Raw genomic sequence first — 18,022 nt, forward strand, 5'->3', positions numbered from 1 at the left:
GAGGAGGAGGTACTCCGAACAACAAGCGTTTCCTCAAATGATGCCGGAAGTATTGGCGATTACAATTTTTACTGCACTTCTAACCCGTGTAGTTCAGCCGCGGTGCGTCCATTGGGGCGTAGGGGCGTAGCCCCACCAGCCCTGCTGGACCCGCGGCTGCCAAAATAATTAAAATAAATCATGATAAATCATGTCAAAATAAAAATAAATGTACGGCAAAATATGCGATATTTACCCGGGCATCACCCGACTGATTCGGGACTCGGGAGTGCGCAGGGGGGCGGTAGTTGTTTTCCTTCCCGGTTCCCGCATGTATGCTTCGGGCAGCAACTTGCCCGAGCATGCGCAATAAAGTCCCCAGGGCGTAGCTAGTAGGGGGTGGGGGGGTTATGCTGGCGGCACCCCGGCCTGGCAGCAAAAGGGCGACAGGGCGAGCAGTCGGTGTGCCCTACAAGCCAATCCCGGCGCTGCATGCAGCGCCAGGATTGGCCGGTCACCGCGCAGCACAGCAGGGGCAATCCATATTGGATGCCGAGCGTGGGTGGTTCAGCCGCCCTGCACAATGGCCAATCACTGTCTCTGACTTAATGTAGTCATGCAGTGATTGGCCATTTGCGGCGCGCGGCGCTGTTGGGATCCGGTTCTGCCTGGTTACAGCCTGGTAACGGTCGGGTTCACTCGCTCCTCGCCTGAGTCGTGACTCGCCTCGTGGATTGAAGTCCTTCGATTCTGCCAGCAAGCGAAGGTAAGTAAGTCACTTCCTGTGAGATCATGAGTTATGATGCCACTTCCTGAGATGTTACTTAGTGATGCCACATGCAGTGTCATGCGCCCACCGTGATGTAACGTGCTGTGACATCACACGCCATGATATTGTGCCATGATGTCTCTTGAATACTGCCTCTGTTGATTAGTACGCTTACTAATTTTTGGGGAGACCTGTGCCGTGAGAAAAGATATTCGCTATCTGGCATTACCCGACGAGGGCACGACTTTCCTATCCTGAACTAACATGTTTTTCTGAAGCGATAGTCCATGAGAAGAGTCTGGTAAGACTACAAGCCCCAGAATGCACAAGCAGTAAATAAAACTGTAAGAGTGGGAAGCAGGAGGTGCAGTAAACGAATAGGAGGCTTATTCCGTCGCCCACGGGGGTCAGGCGATGTTAGTTCCACCCTGACAGAGCCCGGGCGACGCCACCTAACAAAACTGACCAGCAGTGTTCAGGCCGATTCCTTGTTCTGCTTTTTCACTTTCAGCAACTACGAAAGGCATCGATTTGAGAGCATGAAGCTCAACTGATCAGATACTAGTTATAGCACACACTGCAAATCTGCCGTCCTCTAGGCGCTATATCTGTGGACTAACTTGGCGAAACTCGCTGCAACCCATCTCAGATTAAAGTCCCCCCTCGGACTGAGGCGCTTTAGTAGCATATTTGGTGCCTCGAAAAAGCTTACATAAAACATAACACAATATCACCGTAACAAAAACATAATTTGCAACGTGACACACAAGAGCACGTTTCCCATTTATAGCTGCAAATTCAAATCTCATAATTCATGGTAATTATGTTCTCCCAGTGAATTAGTTTACATATTTCACGCGCTCTGCGTCATGTCTGTGAATTACAGTCTGGAAGCAAGAGGCTACGAAGAACAGGAGCTCTTTACAGCGACCTGTTATCTTGGGCATATTGGACAGTTTCTTATAGTGGTCCGTGAAGAAAGTGTTGTGTGTCTGTGGGACGTACAATGATAGGTTGCATTGGATCAGCGCGGCTGCCTCGTGGGAGGGTATGTTGTAACTGGGTGCTGGTCTATGCTGAAGACAGATCACGCTGTACAACTGAGCCTATCGGGGAGCAAAGTGGCTAAATTAAATGAGTGTATGGGCTGATTAGAAGCTGGGGAACCAGGTTCCATTCGCAACTGGTGCTCACGTAAAGCGCTCGTATACCTTCGGGTCGAGTTCGTGCTATATAAAACTGAAAATAAAGTACGGGTAGCATGAGCTAGTAATGAAGGCTGCAGTGCATATGGGTACACTGATGTGCACTATGCATTATTCATTCGGTTTTCCTGCCCAGAGGTGGTGGGACAGGCAAAGTCTGGTAGTGTCAACACAGGTCTGCGTAATTTACACGCGCAGCGCTCTTTGACACTACAAACACATGCGCCCCCGTGACTCCTGGCGCACTCACGCTATGCTGTGATGACCCAGCGCAGTCCACCTCTCTCTCCTACCACACTTACGCGCGTCACCCCTCCACTATCCAACAAACCTATGACAAAATCCAACACCCTCGTGGTCAAAGCATCGTCTGAAGGCTCTCCTGTGCACTCTGACCTCCACTTGCACTTCCGGATGCACCCAGGAAACACACCAAGCAAGCATGCACCCTTATCGGTACCCGGGTGCCCCCAAAAATAATCCATGCATTGCGGCTCACACACAATGATTCGGTTCCATCTTGTATGTCTGCGAGCTAGAGTGCGCTCTGTGTGCAGTGCATGCATGTCCATTCACTGGAGCCTACTGTCAACTATACGTGTTTTGTGTGCAAGTTATATGCGTGTTTTGAATGTGTTGTGATTGTATTGCTGTGTATTGTAAGCGGTGTACCGTGTTGTTCGTTGTGTGTTTGACTGTTACTTTTTATATTCTGCTCTTTGAATTGTTGTGAAAAGTGTGTATTTTTGGTTTCCTGAAATGTCTTTATGTACAGCATGTACACATAGTTGTGCATTGTTCTCTTATGTGTGCCCACTGCTTTGCAAGTGGCTGAACTGCTGTGCATTGAGGTGTGTGTGTCAGTATATTGTTACCCAATGTGTTTATATGCGTAATTACATTTTACACTTAGAACTGTATGTAGCAGTCTGGTTTGGTTTCTTCTGCACTGTTTGTGAAGTGAAAAATGACTGCTCTGTGTTTTTTCCCCACAGTCTTTGTTTCATTACCCACTGTTTCAAAAATAAATTGTTATCTTTTCATTTTCAGCACCTGACAACCTGAAACATTACCGCATTTTGGGGCAATTTTCCAGCAAACAACAAGAGGACCCCAACCTCCTTTGCTGCTCTCTCACCCGACCCCGGCTACAACCCAGCAAACACCAGTGTTAAAGGTAAGGAAACTGATGCTATATATTTTTTTACATCGTAGTTAGAGCTATGTCTGTGGTCACTCTCAAGGCCCTCAAGCAGTGTCTTTCAGTGCCTCCAGCAACCACTATGGCACAGAGAGGCAGGAGGCAGTACGGCTCTATTTTTAGCAGTCATTTGAGATGTATTAGGATAATGCACAAGATATATGTATAATGTATTTATACTGAAATTTCATATTATTGCACTGCACCTTATACGTTGTACTTTGATTATTGGCAGGTTTCTTTAATATATATATATATATATATATATTGGTAAGGCCAGCAACACCCCATCATGAATACAGTACAAGAGCTGATTACAAAGTCATTCCAGTCACGGCCACTTGAACAAAAACTACAGTTAAAACAATTGGGACCTCATCAGCCTGAAATAAACCTACAGCAAACTAACCAGGACAGAGGAAAAATGTCAAAACGTACATTCTCAAATGCCTGGTACACAAAAGCTGATTGGCTTACAGGGTGCCCTATAAGAAATTCTCTGTTCTGCTTCCCCTGCTTGCTGTTTGGCGGTGACTTTTCTTGGACACGGCAAGGAATGGTCGACCTGAAGCACATCGCTGAAAAAATAAAGAAGCATGCGCTCACAAGAAATCATCTGGAAAACCTGACAAGACTGGGAATGTTGGGGGAAGACGCACCAATTGAGCAGCAGATAAATGATGCGTATCGCAAATCCATTCAAAAACACAATGAAGCTGTTGATAAGAACAGACAAAATCTATCCAAGATCATTGATTGCATTCGTTTCTGTGGTGCTTTCGAACTGGCATTGCGAGGCCATGACGAATCAGAAACTTCCTCAAAACCCGGGATCTTCCGAGGCCTAGTGGATTTAATGTCAACCATAGACCAGGATTTGGAAAGACATTTAGCACATGCTACAGTCTTTAAGGGCACCTCTAATACAATACAAAATGAACTCCTTGACTGTATGCTCGAAATTATAAGAAGCCATATTGTGCAAGAGTTGCGAAACACAGACTTTGTGGCTATTCAGGCTGATGACACCACTGATGTGTCCACTCAAACACAGTCCGTGTTAGTGTTTCGGTACCTTGACAGTGACAGAAACATTGTGGAAAGATTTTATGGCTTCACGCATTTAAGTGACTCTAGTGCAGCAACCATCACTGAAGCAATACTGTGTCAACTGGACTTAATTTTCCCGGACCTGCCTCAAAAACAAAAGCTTATCGCACAAAGCTATGACGGTGCATCCGTAATGAGTGGGAGCCTTAGTGGAGTTCAGAAGAGAATTCGAGATGTGTACCCTAATGCTCATTTTGTGCACTGTTTCGCCCACCAACTCAATCTTATTATGCAACAGGCGGTATCAAAGATCAGAGAGACACGAGTCTTCTTTCAGGATATCGGAGGCATAGCAGCATTCTTCACACGTTCCCCCAAAAGAACAGAAGCCCTTCATGAGATTGTGGACAAAAGCGTACCAAGGGGATCCTCAACTCGTTGGAACTTTCACATTCGTACAGTCAACTTAATCTTTGAACGGAGGGAGGTCCTTGAGAAATGTTTTGTCGCCATAGCATCCAGAGCAGACTTTGATCACACAAGTCAGAATGAAGCCCATGGCTTTATTAGAACACTACAAGACAAAGAGTTTCAGTTCTTACTGTTTTTATTTCATGACATAATGATTCCTGTTGATGTGTTATACGATCAGTTGCAAAGAAAAGACCTAGATACTGTCTCTGTGAAAGCCAATACATCTGCATTTGTACAACAGATTATGAAAGTGAGAGATGGGGTTGAAGATTTAGAGAGCAAACTGCCGCAGCATTCTGTTTTTGCAAACCGCAGACAAAACATCACCTCTCTGGTTCGAATTGGAAAGGAGATATGTGACATTGTAATTGTGCAGGCGAAAGAACGCTTTTCGTTCACAAAACATTTGGTGAGTGCGACTTTATTGCAAAGTAAAGAGTTTGCACAATATGATGAATCCTTCCCTGAGCGTGCTCTGAATCAGGCTGTGGAAGCGTATCCTATGCTCAAAAAAGAGCAGCTGAGAACTGAGTTAACTGTACTCTACGGAATGCCTGTGTACCGGAAGGCCACAAGCGCCTTGACTTTGCTGAGTTTAATTCATAAACTGCATATGGAAAACTCACTTACAGAGACAGTGACTTTACTAAAAATTGTGATTACGACTCCAATGACAACAGTAGAAGCTGAACGATGTTTTTCAGCCTTAAAGCGCATAAAGACATTCCTCAGGAACACCATGCTAGAGGAAAGACTAAATGCTTTGGCGATGCTATCTGTAGAGAGCAAGCTAGTCCAAAAGATACCGGACTTCAACATGAAAGTAATTGACAAGTTTGCTACACTGAAAGAGAGACGTGCGGATTTCATCTACAAAAAGTGAATGCTGCTACTTGTTTGAATACAAAAAATTCTGATTGAGGTAAGAAATGCATTGTTATCTCTGTTTTTAAAAGTTTTGTAGTGTTTGTTCTATTTGGAGACTACACAGATTTGCTCACCTTTGTTCACTGGCCGGACCTGTCTCCCGCAGGGTGAACGATTCGTTGCTTGTGTTGCCTATCAAACCTTTCCCCTTGGCAAATTGCGAAAACCTTTATACCAGTGGTTCCCAAACTGTTTACTCCTGAGGACCCCAATTGAGTCACCACTGGAAGCCGGGGACCCCCAAGCAATTTGTATGACTTAAATTTCAAACATTAAAACAGTAATTCGAAAACAATAAACACACGTGTGCACACAAAACGGATACTCGAATTACTAAGGATTTTAGTATTTTATATTGAAAGAATTTGCAAAAAACAGGAGGGTTAGCGCTGCATCTCCATGACTAACTTTTAAATGGTTGGTTTTATTTCGCAGTATGAGACTCCTGCCAGGGCCAGACTGGAAACCCAAAGCAGCCCTGGCAAATGTTTTCAGACCAGTCCCCATACAGTGCACACCTAGTGCAGTGAGTGCGCCTGACCACTACAAAGGGGGCTTTGGGAGGCTCTCCCCCCAAGACAATTTAGGAAACAATGGTGCAGTCTACAACAAATTTATCATTATATATTGAATTGTATCAGCTTTTAAAGAGTAGTAAATGATGACCTTACTATGCACCAGGATATGACAATCTTTGTTGGGGTTCTTCAATGATTCCCATATTATCCTCCTCCAACAGTGCCTCTCATCTCTCCATAGCCCCTCTGTCACATGTATTTAATTTGTTTTATAACATCTCTCATACCATTGAAGGATGTCAGAGCACCTTAAATCACACACATATAGGGGCAGATTTACAAGCCCCTTGCGCCACAGGTGCGTCACAAAAAGTGATGCACCGGTGACGCATTTTAGTGCCCCATATTTCCAAGGCAGGAAAAGCAACCCTGCGTGACTTTTCCTGGTCTTGTAAATATGGCCCAATTGCACACAGCACTTTACGTGAAAGGGACGTTCCATGAGTGTTGCTGTGGGTGTTCCCACGCATAACCCATTTTAAAGAACTTACCACTGAGACTGCATTTAAGTTGCTCATTCAGTGTAAGTCGGGTTCTTCTCTTGATCCTGTTCCTGCCAAAATTATGAGTAATTTGGCCCCTCTGTTGATTGGTCCTTTCCTTTCCATTTGGAATACCTCACTGCGCTCGGGCCAGTTTCCTTCTGCTTGGAAGGAGGCTTTATTAGTTCCCATTCTGAAGAAAATGGATGTGGATCCTATGCAATTTTGTAACTATTGACCCATCTCCCTTCTACCCAAGCCTGCGAAGGTTCTGGAAAAGGCTGTGCAGCTACAATTGGCAGAGTACTTAGTAACCAACTCTTTACTGCATGATTCACAATCAGGTTTCAGAACTGGCTTTAGTACGGAGACTGCTCTTTTAGAGGTCTCTGAAACGATCCGTGAGTGTGTGGATAGGGGAGAGGAGGCCATGCTGGTCCTCCTCGACCTATCCGCCGCATTTGATACAGTCTCTCATGAAATCTTACTGGATCGTCTAATGCAGTTTGGACTGGGAGGCTCTGCTTTAGCTTGGATTACCTCCTTTCTTACCGGACGCACCCAGAAAGTCCTTCTTAACCCGTTTGTATCAGAGAGTAAATCCCTTTTATGTGGGGTGCCTCAGGGCTCCTCACTCAGTCCCCTATTTTTTAACGTGTATCTTGCACCTCTGGCCGAGATAGTGGAGTCTTGGGGTATTAGGGTGATCTCCTACGCTGACGATACTCAGCTTATGTTCTCCTTCAGTGATCACTCAGATTCCAGCTTCGCCAGATTTCGCAAGTGTTTGAGCAACATATGCTCTTGGATGTCTGCCAACCATCTCAGACTCAACACCGATAAGACTGAGGTCTTATTTTTTAATCAGAAATCCATCCCTCCTGCCACTCTGTGGTGGCCATCTGTGCTCAACCCCCCTCCTGTACCTGCTCTAACAGCTCGCAACCTGGGCTTTCAATTTGACAAGGATCTCTCCTGTAAGGCTCAAATTAATAAGGTCATGGCAGCATGTTTTGGGAAGCTGCGCATGATTAGGAAGATCCTCCCATATCTGCCTTTGGATGCTCGTAGAACTGTTATTCATGCCCTGATCACTTCACATCTGGATTATGCCAATAGCCTTTATGCCAGAGCTCCTCTGTACCTAATTGGACGTCTTCAGATCGTTCAGAATGCGGCGGCAAGACTTATTGGCAATATCCCCTATCGTCAGTCGGTTGCGTCGTACCGCAAGCAGTTGCATTGGCTCCCCATTTCTCGTCGTATTCAGTTCAAGATGCTGATGTTTGCCTTCCGCGCCCTTAATGGATCAGGCCCAGGTTATTTGAGAAAGAGACTTGTGCTTTCTCAATCAGCTAGAGCTCTGCGGTCTAATGACCTTCGCCTTTTGACGGTTCCTCGTTTCCGTCGCTCCAGAATGGGCGGTAGATCTTTTACCGTCATGACGGCTAAACTTTGGAACAACCTACCACTTGAGCTTAGGTTTCTCCCTTCAGAATCCCTCTTTCGCAGCAACTTGAAAACCTGGTTGTTCTCCTCTTATTAAGCTTCTCTCTTCTAAGCATTTAGGTCTACAGCGCCGGGACACCCCCTCGGGGGTAGCTGCGCGCTTTATAAGCTTCTTAAATAAATAAATAAATGGAACCAGACACATTTCCAGATTTACGAGGAATCGTAAATCTGGAAATGTGTCTGAATGCTACGCCACCCCAGGGGAGGCGTAGGGAGGGGCAACTTGGAGAAATGTATTAATTTCTCCTCTTTCTATGCATGTTGCATTCTGCAGCACGCATAGAAACAGGATATTACCTCTGGTGATTGTTTATGTACAGGAAGGTGTCCCTTCCTGCACATAAACAATCAGTAAAACAATGACGTTTTGCAAGTTCTATGTGTGCTAATGCAGCACACTTAGAAGTTGAAAAACGCCATTTCTGATTCTTTATGTGCAGGAAGTAACCCTTCCTGCATGTAAACAATCTCCCCATGACACAGGCATCCTTGCACCATGGTGCAAATGTGCCTGTGCAGGTGCATGGCAGCAGTTTGTGCGCCAGCACAGGGGAAGCACAGAGATGCAACATATTGTTGTAAATATGTCGCATCCCTGTGCTTCGAAAGTGACTCAGTGCGGCGCAGCCAAATGGCTTGCGACACACACAGTCAATTTCCTTGCAAATCTGCCCCATGGAGACAATGATTCCTACGTGTAAATCAGTGTATAGAAAATGTTACATAAGGCAAATGCGACTACAGGGTGTAGGATTCACATGTTATTCATACTGGTAGGCATTTTTAAAGAGTGCTTGGTCTGGAGAAGCACAAACTCAGGATTCAGAACATAACAGTGGTTAGCATTGACTTTAACAATAAAAATGTATTGCCACCCAAATAAACCTTTTTAGCAGGATTAGGATAATGAAAGACTTGAAACAAACATATGTTTCTAACTTGTATCATGCAGCTTGCAAGCAGCTCTTTGATGACAGTTTATAGGTCACTGTGCTAGATTACTATTGTCACTTATGAACTGCACAGTAACAAAAGAATCTGTGACTAAAGCAGTAACCCACTAACCTAGGCACATAAAAAATGTTTTTCAAAATGCATGGTACACGTTCTTTGCAGTAGGCATATTAACCCTCTGTGCTACATTAGATAAGTCAAAGCTGCCACTTGACACAACTCTCATCTCTCTCCAGCAGGTACATTAATCACCGACGTAATCTTGACACTTTTATTGTTGCTGGAAAACTGCTGATTCTACAAGGAACTTTTTTGTGCTTTTAAAATTACTGCCTGAGGACCCCCTGGGAATGTGTCACGGACCCCTGGGGGTCCGCGGACCACAGTTTGGGAAACACTGCTTTATACCATTTATATTTGGGGTACTTGCGTGGACCTATGTGAAGTGTGTGTACAAAGTTCAGCTCAACCAGAATCACGGTAACAGCGCATTGCGCTGCCTCTTTTATATTCAGTATATTGTAAGACTGTTTTTCTTCCCCCGCCTTTCCTTGTTTTGTTTCCCTGTTTTCCCCTTGCTTGCCATTCGTTACTCTAGAGTCTAATATTCAGTATGTTGTAAGACTGTTTTTCTTCCCCCGCCTTTCCTTGTTTTGTTTCCCTGTTTTCCCCTTGCGTGCCATTCGTTACTCTAGAGTCTAATAGAGTCGGAAGGCCGTAGGGGAAGACTGTGGACTTTTCTTCAAGTTCCTGACGCTCCTGCGGAACGAGCCTGGCAACCATTACACTGCTGTGCAACTTCTTCTACTCTTAGAGCTGAGATTTCCATGAGTCTTATAGTCTGAATTCAGCACCTGAGCATAATAGGACAGAATGTATGAAGCTCTGTGGTAATACTGAATAAGCAGCTACCTATGTTATGCCATCTAGTAATGTAATAACTGCACTTTCACAATTGCTTTATTAACCTTCCTGCTTTCTCAAATTTGCTTGAAAATGCACGATTTTTCTTTTTTTTTTTCAAAATTTTCTTGGGGGGGGTAACCCTCCCAAACCCCCCTTTTGGGGTTCAGGCACGCTCGCTGCGCTCGCTCGCTACGGTGCTGTATGCTAATTCGTTTGCGCCCCACCACTTTAAAATCTCACCCACCGCCCCTGGTGTAGTTTCTCCGTTTAAACGTCGCTATAGTTATCGGATGACATGCGTTGTCCCTATATCCATGCAGTGGCTGCGGGGCAATATGGGGCTGGAATATCGACTGCCAAGCGCTGCAGCGCAGTAGAAGCCGGTCTTGAAAGCTAGTGAGGCGCTTCCTCGGTGCTCTGTTCCTGCAGGGTGTGGTCAGGTGGTTTAGGACACGGCTCCGCCTCCAATCGGAGACACGCAAAAAATACCTCTGAAGAGCGCTGGACATCATTACTCGTTGTATTTTTCACGATTTGCTTTTGAGTCCTGCTGTGCGCGCTGTCTGCATAGTGAATACGCCCAGACCGTTTTTCGTTTCTAAGGCTGGTGCATTATATAGGTGCGAAACGTTAACGCCTGGTTTAGAATATGCATTCTATAGTACCGAGTTGCAGAACATACTGCACCCAGTGGAAGGCGTTCTCGCTAAGTACGGTTGTGCTGTTTCATCACCGTCCTTCTCGGCATTCTTCATGATTCCTCCAGGTAAGAGGTTTTAAGGCATGGGCAAAGTGGGCCCTGGCCCGGGGCGCCAGACTTTAAGGGGCCCCCTGATAGAGCCAGCTCTGTTCTGCAGAGAGTCGTGTCCATATGACATGGAATAATCGTTAAACAGTATTGTTTTAAACTGTAGTAATTTATGTTTAATGTGAGTGGTGTGTGAGATGTTGCCTTTATGTTTCATGCAACAGCCATAAAGTTTCTTTTAGAGCAAAACAGGACCTCATATGTGAGAAATGTGAGGATGTCGTAGAGATCATTTGCAGTAATGCTAGGCAGCTGCGGCTGTGTTACAAAATTGAAAACACGTCTCTATCCCTGAATATTAGGTGTAAGCACATTTGGTATCTGAACAAGTGTGCCAGTGCATTGTCAGTGACCTGACCAAAGAGGGCATGAAATAGCTGAAATGGTGTCAAAGCTGTCACGAACAGGGGCCCCCAAAAGCCTTAAAAAGTCCCTGCCTCTAGGCGCCGCCCCCCCCCCCCGTAGAGCAGAGGGCGCTCGCGCTGCTTCAATTGTCACTGTAAAGCATCCTTGAATGGCTACCATGGGCACAAGCCTCTAGCCCCCGCGGCGCTGCCAGGTTGCCCCCAGGGCTCCCTACTTTAGTTCGATGACAGCCGATGAATATCTAGGATATAGACGACTCGGGGACCCTCTTCCCCCTCCGCCGGGTGGGAGGATCAATTTTACACAGGTAGGAATCATCGTGCATACCATGGTTTTTAACATGGTACACAGGGCCAAAAAAGGGAGATTAATACTTATAAAAAAAATAAGGCTAAAACGACTTTTCATACACGAAATGCAGAGTCCTCAATCTCCTATCGGAGTCCATTGAATTTAAAATGCCTCTCCAAAATGAAGTTTGGCCTTACGTGCATTGGGACTGAAAGAATATTATGAAGGAACTCTGCTTGTTGGGTCCACATCCCTATGTTGCTAATGACTAATACACGTTAACTAAAACACACTTGTTACTATGTATTTTTAAATGATAGAGGGCTAATTCTTTCATAAAATGAAAAAGGAAAAAAAAAGTAATAGCTACTGAAGGTTTTTATATATATTTTTTCTGTGCTTTTATCTTTGTTTAATTTTGAAACTCTGCAGGGGCAGGGTGAGAACGTTTTCAGAATGTTACTTAAAATGGTCTGGCCTGGGAGAACAATGCGGTTTCTGTGCCTAGTTCTGTAAGGATTGGCTTGGCCGGGAGTCTGCATGCCGTCAGTCCCTTCCGCTAGACGTGAATACAAAGACGTGAAAGCAGACCTGCCGGACTGTGCACACGAACTCACCCTTCGTGTCCAGTGTGTTAATCGGGCCTGGCACGCATTGTGCATCCAAAGTACGCGTCTGGCTTCCCATTACAGGGCGATAGTTGTGTTCATTGCAATCTGTAGAATGAACCGCTGCCTCAGCCGTGTTATCTTGGCCTTCGTGTCCTGGTGGTTCCTTGTTCTTGAATGACGAACACCCCGCGGGCCTTGGAAGAAGGGACGGTCCTGCACAATGGTTTGCGCTTGTTCCCCAACAAAATATATTACGTCTCAACAAAAATGTCTCTTCAGCAGTTCTTTCCGTGTCATTCTTAACACTGACTTACTACAAGAACTATTCATTTGTCAATGTCTTATTTCCACGTTTTAAATGTTTGGTTTGGGCGTGTGTGTAGGGTGACCAACTGGCATTGGTGCAAATTCAGGACGGTGAGTGTAAAAATTCAGGACAATGGGTAAGTTTTACAGACACATCAGAGGAGGTCGCGCAATAGTACATAAGTAAGCCCAGCTATATCCAAACATATTCAACCATTTGCAAACCTATCCATCATGTATCCTTCCATCTATCATTTCACTCATCCATCCAGCCATTTACCCTTTCACCCATCCAGCCATCCTTTCACTTACTCATCCATCCACCCAGTCACTCATCCTTCCACCCATCCACCCTTACTCATCCATCCTCCCGTTCTCTCTCCATCGACCCTTTCACTTAGCCATCCTTCCATCCACCCACCCATCCATCTACTCGTCCACTGATGAATCCATCCATTGACCCTATCACTAATCTATTCATCCTTTCTCTCATCCATTTAGCCTTTCACTCATCTAGTCATCCTTTTGTCTACCTACCCTCCCTTTCACTCACCCATCCATCCTTTCACTCTTCCGTCCATCCATTCACCCTTGCACTTATCAATTCATCCATCCATCATTTCACTCATCCATCCACCTTTTCACTCATCCATCCTTTCACTCATCCATCCACCGTTTTACCCATCCAGCTACCCTTCCACCCATACATCCAGCTATTTACCTTTTCTCTCATCCATCCTTCCGCTCACTTAATCCATCCATCCTCTCTCATTATCCATTTATTCAATCTTTAATTCAGCCATCCACCCATCCCTTCACTTACTCACCTTTTCATATTAATTTTGAGCTAAGCCTTTTTGAGAAGAGGCCCCCAGCGCCACAACCGATGCGTCCGCTTCCACCAAGTAGGGGAGATCCGGATCGGGGTGAGCCAACACCGGCGCCTTACCAAAGGCGCTTTTCAGGGCCTCAAAGGCTTTGTTCGCTTCAGGGGACCAGACAAACTCCTTGGACTTCCTCAGTAGCTGTGTGATTGGGGCCACCAATCCTGAAAATCCATCTATAAACCGCCTGTAAAAGTTGGCGAAGCCAATGAAACTTTGGACGTCCTTCACGCTTTGGGGCACCGGCCATTCTTTCACCGCCTTGATCTTTCGTTCTGCCATCTCCTGTCCCTCTGGACTCAGCATCACTCCGAGGAATTCCACGGATGTGACGTGGAAGTCACACTTGCTGAGTTTACAAAACAGCATGTTTTCCCTCAGCTTTTGGAGCACAGCTTTGACGTGGTGTACGTGCTCCTCCACACTGGACGAATAGATGAGGATGTCGTCGATATATACGACCACGTAGATATCCAACTCCTCTCTGAATACCTCATTCAAAAAGTACTGAAAGGCTGCCGGGGCGTTGCACAGACCGAACGGCATGACGAGGTACTCAAAAAGGCCGAACCTGGTCTTAAAGGCGGTCTTCCACTCGTCTCCGTCCCTCATGCGCACCAGATGGTCGGCCCCTTTCAAATCCAACTTGGTGTAGATACGAGCTTTCTTGACCTGTTCCAGAAGTACACTGATGAGAGGCAAGGGGTACCGATTCTTTACGGTTATCGCATTCAATGCCCTAAAGTCCACACAGGCTCTCAGCTCCCCATTAGCCTTCGGGATGAAGAAGAGTGGCGAGGCGGACGGAGACTTGGACGGGCGGATGAATCCTAGCTTGAGGAGTTTATCCAGGTACCCCCGGAGATGCACGTTTTCAGGCTCCGTCAGGGCATACAGCCTGCCGCTGGGAACGCTGGCCCCTGGCACCAGGTCGATCTGGCAGTCAAACTGTCTATGTGGTGGTAGCACTTCCGCCTTCACCTCATCAAATACATCCTCAAAACTGTGATAAGCCTGGGGGAGAGCCACATCTTTTTCTGCCGCTGTAGCCACCGTCTGACTCCCGCTCTCATCTGCGTCAAGGGATTCCGGTCTTATTCCACAATGCAGGATGCAATACGGTGACGTCAGTTCGATGCGATGTGTTGGCCAATCCACAGAGGGGTTGTGTTTCTGTAGCCACGGCAATCCCAATATGACGCCATAATGGGGCGCTCGGATGATGTTAAAATCGATTTGTTCCAAATGGTTCCTCCCACATCTCATCGGAAGGACCCCCGTGTGCTGCCCGATGGGCCCCGTCACCAATCGCCTTCCGTCTACAGCATAGACGTCTTCGGGTACAGCTTTGGGAAGAAGCACTAGCCCTAGCCTGCATGCCTCGTTGTGGTCCATAAACATGCCAGTGGCCCCTGAATCCACCATGGCCACAACGGGTATCCACTGGTCATACACTCCCACGTGCACCGTGAGAAACAGGTGTCGTTGTCCCTTAGTGACCGAGTTGGAAAGTGAAGGGATGGATGAGCGACTCCGAGATGCCCCTTCTTTGGTCTGGGAGTCCTCTAGTTTTCCGCCGGTACGTCCACCACGGCTGTTACCGACCGGTTGGCCCGAAAACGTGACGTCTTCGGTTTGGCAGGGCATTCACGTACGTAGTGGCCTTTTTTGCCACAATATAGGCACAATCCTTGTTTACGGCATGACTCTTTCTCCGTGGCTGTGAGGCTCGCTCGTATTGCGCCGATGTCCATGGGTTCTCCCTTGGATGCGGTGGAAGTTTCAGGACTTCCCACTGTCACATAGGATGGAAGGGAGTTTCCTTTTCTCCCATGATCCCCCTTTCTTTCACTTAGCCTATGTTCCAGCCGTAATACCAGGTTGATAAGACCCTCACATGTCTTGGGTTGTGGGTCAATATGAGCCACGGCGTCCTTGAGCTCATCGCACAGCCCGTGATGGAAGAGCGCCGTCTGTTTAGCAACAGGCCACTTGGTTTCCGCAACCAGCCTTCGGAACGCGTTGAGATACTGCACCAGGTCGTTGGATCCCTGTCTCAACTCAAGCATTTCACGGTCCGCCGTGTACGAGTCAGCCCTTCTGTCGAAGACTTTCAGGAATTCCTCGCGAAAAGCACCCCAATCACATAAGATGGGGTCGTCCCTGCTCACCAGAGGTACGGCCCATTGTGCCGCGTTTCCAGCCAAATAGGATATAAGGAAAGCCACACGAGCCTGACTCGTGGGGAACGCCCTAAGTTTGCACGATAAATGTAGCGCCACTTGTGTGAGGAATACCTGCACTGTGTTAGGATCCCCACTGTACCTCTCTGGTGTTGCCAAGGGGACGGCTACCGGCATTTCCACTACTACCGCAGGGGCCTGGTTCGTGAGGGAGGTGCTGGGCGTGAGCGGGTCCAATTGGATAGCATCCAGTCTGGCTTTTACATCGGCTGTTTCTTGCCTGGAGGCAGCCAATTCAATTTGCACGGTCGCTAAAGCAGCCAACACATCATCAAGTGTTGCCATGTCTGTTATCGACCGGGAGACAGTTAGTGTTATTACGGTCGGATATTTTGTAACGCCCTGAACGTCTCAGGATCGTTTAACAGACACGATAATGAGAACGCAACCACTTGTGAAGGTTTAGTTATTTTAATGAAGGCATAAACAATACAAGGAATAAACAAAGGTTATAGTCACTGGAATCCTCCAGGCTAAGTACGTTACCAGCCCACAGCACGGATGGTCCTAACCGTCCTCTGCATATACGCCGATCCCGGCGTATGCCAACAGAGGGCAGAAATGAAATGGCCGACAACGCCAATCGGTAGGCTGTGAGGGGCACGAAGAGTGTTGGGGAGAATCGAGGAGTCAGGGAAACACCCAGCCGGGGTCTCTACCTGAAGGGAGCAGCCGCTCAACCTCTTCCTCAGACTGCACCGGGACGCGGAGTCACCTCCTGGTGATGCGTCACCGATACCCCAATCACAAGCAAAGAAGACTGAACCGAGAGCAGCCGCTCGATCGATCCTGTGGACTTCCGAGTCTGTAACGCGGCAAACACCTCCTGGTGTGCGTTACAGCTGGCAGTCCCTGTATCTCTGGTCGGGCTGGGAGTTACGACTCCAACCAGCAAAAGCGCCACTGCGCTTTGACTCAGCCGAGTCAAAAAGCGAAGCTCAATGGTTATCCGGTGGAGCTTCCGGGTCCTTCACAGGTGACGATGGGGCAAGACACGGCCCAGGGAGTAACGACTCGACCTACCTCCGTTCTTGCCTTACTGGAGCACCACTCCGGAACACTGCTCTTCACTAAGCAGGTACGTCGGTGTAAACACAATATCCGACAGCGTTGGACCTCCCGGTTCCTCCCTTTATAGGGCGTGTTTTCCTTGAGTTATGTAACAGCTCTCCTGTTTACATAAGGGCGTGTTTTCCTTGAGTTATGTAACAGCTCTCCTGTTTACATAAGGGCGTGTTTTCCTTGAGTTATGTAACAGCTCTCCTGTTTACATAACCTCTCAACTGCTAAGCATCCTGAGAGATGTAGTCCGTTTTCGCTGGTTACCGTTTTCCTCCCCTCGCATGACAGGAATTCTTGACAGATACAACTAAGGTTACTCGCTATACCCTGTCTCGAATGACAGCCTAAAAAAGGTGCAAGTGCTCCAACTAACTTATAATAATAAAATCAGAAGTTCTAAAAACAATAAATACATAGTTTACAATAAAAAAAGAAAATCACATTAAGGCTTGGCAACGGCTGTAGTGAAGGTAAAAGGACCAATTTTTTGACAACTTGGCCTTATGTTTTACAGATATTTGGAAATGGAAAAGACAATGACCTGTAACGAGTCCACTCTACATAATCTTAACACTACCCTATATTGGGTTACACCTAAAAAACGGCACAAGAGACCAATCCAACGCCAACACAGCTTATAATACCTTGAACAAAAAAAGAGAAGATGACTGTCTGTTTCTTCAGCACATCCACATACAAGACACATTTTACTTCCTCCCTGGTTACCATTCCATTTAACAGTAAAGGGAGGAAGAGGTAGTGTACCTAACCTGAACCTTATGTAAAGTGCTTTTGTGAATGGCAGATTGATATCATTCATATAATTTCCAAAGTACAAGGTTGGCTTGAATTCTAAAAAAAACAGGCTTTTGGCCCAAGCCTACCTGTTTGGAAAATGTAGCTATCTCAAGCTCCCAATAAATGGCCTCCAGTTTCTTTGTTGCGGAGGATGTAATAGTTTCAGGGGACAACCAATATTCATGTCAATTCATAGAGCACAAGGTCTGCTTTATATAATCCAACCAGGGTATCGAAACTCCTCCCCGTGCTCTGTCTAAAACATCTCTTAATCCCACCTTGTAGTCTGTCAGCTCAGGGGTGGACCACACCTGAAGCCAATACAGGATAGGTTTCAGATGTGCTACGGAGACAATAGGCTGAAGACCTAGGTCATGCTTAAAGATCAGTGGCGTAACTTGGGGCAGTTTAAGGGCCGCTCTTAGAAATGTATTTTCCGCTACCTCCAAAGGGTTTGAATTGACACGGCCCGAAAGTTATGACCCATATATAGAGGAAGCTGCAGCTTTGGCCCTCCAAGCCTCAAGGAGAGGGGAGATTGGGTGTAACAAGGTCTTGTTTGCACATTTTCGGATGGCTGCCGGCCTATGTTTTAATATAAGGGTACTTTTGGTGA

The 18,022-nt window shown here is 46.5% G+C and overlaps 1 protein-coding gene across 1 annotated transcript; it reads left to right on the forward strand.

The window, feature by feature from the left end:
- The first annotated feature begins 4,424 nt into the window (after positions 1-4,424).
- On the forward strand, positions 4,425-9,691 carry LOC146789353 (zinc finger MYM-type protein 1-like). Its single transcript, XM_085630073.1, has 2 exons — positions 4,425-5,600; positions 9,368-9,691. The coding sequence occupies exon 1, from the start codon at positions 4,494-4,496 to the stop codon at positions 5,559-5,561; it is 1,068 nt and encodes a 355-aa protein (XP_085486199.1). The 5' UTR covers positions 4,425-4,493; the 3' UTR covers positions 5,562-5,600; positions 9,368-9,691.
- Positions 9,692-18,022: the final 8,331 nt, after the last annotated feature.

This window comes from Triturus cristatus, chromosome 10 (genome assembly GCF_964204655.1).
Source record: "Triturus cristatus chromosome 10, aTriCri1.1, whole genome shotgun sequence".
In the NCBI taxonomy this organism is placed as follows: domain Eukaryota; kingdom Metazoa; phylum Chordata; class Amphibia; order Caudata; family Salamandridae; genus Triturus; species Triturus cristatus.

Excerpts from the sequence above, each read along its gene's own strand:
- LOC146789353 (XM_085630073.1), top strand. The coding sequence starts at position 4,494 with ATGCAACAGGCGGTATCAAAGATCAGAGAGACACGAGTCTTCTTTCAG.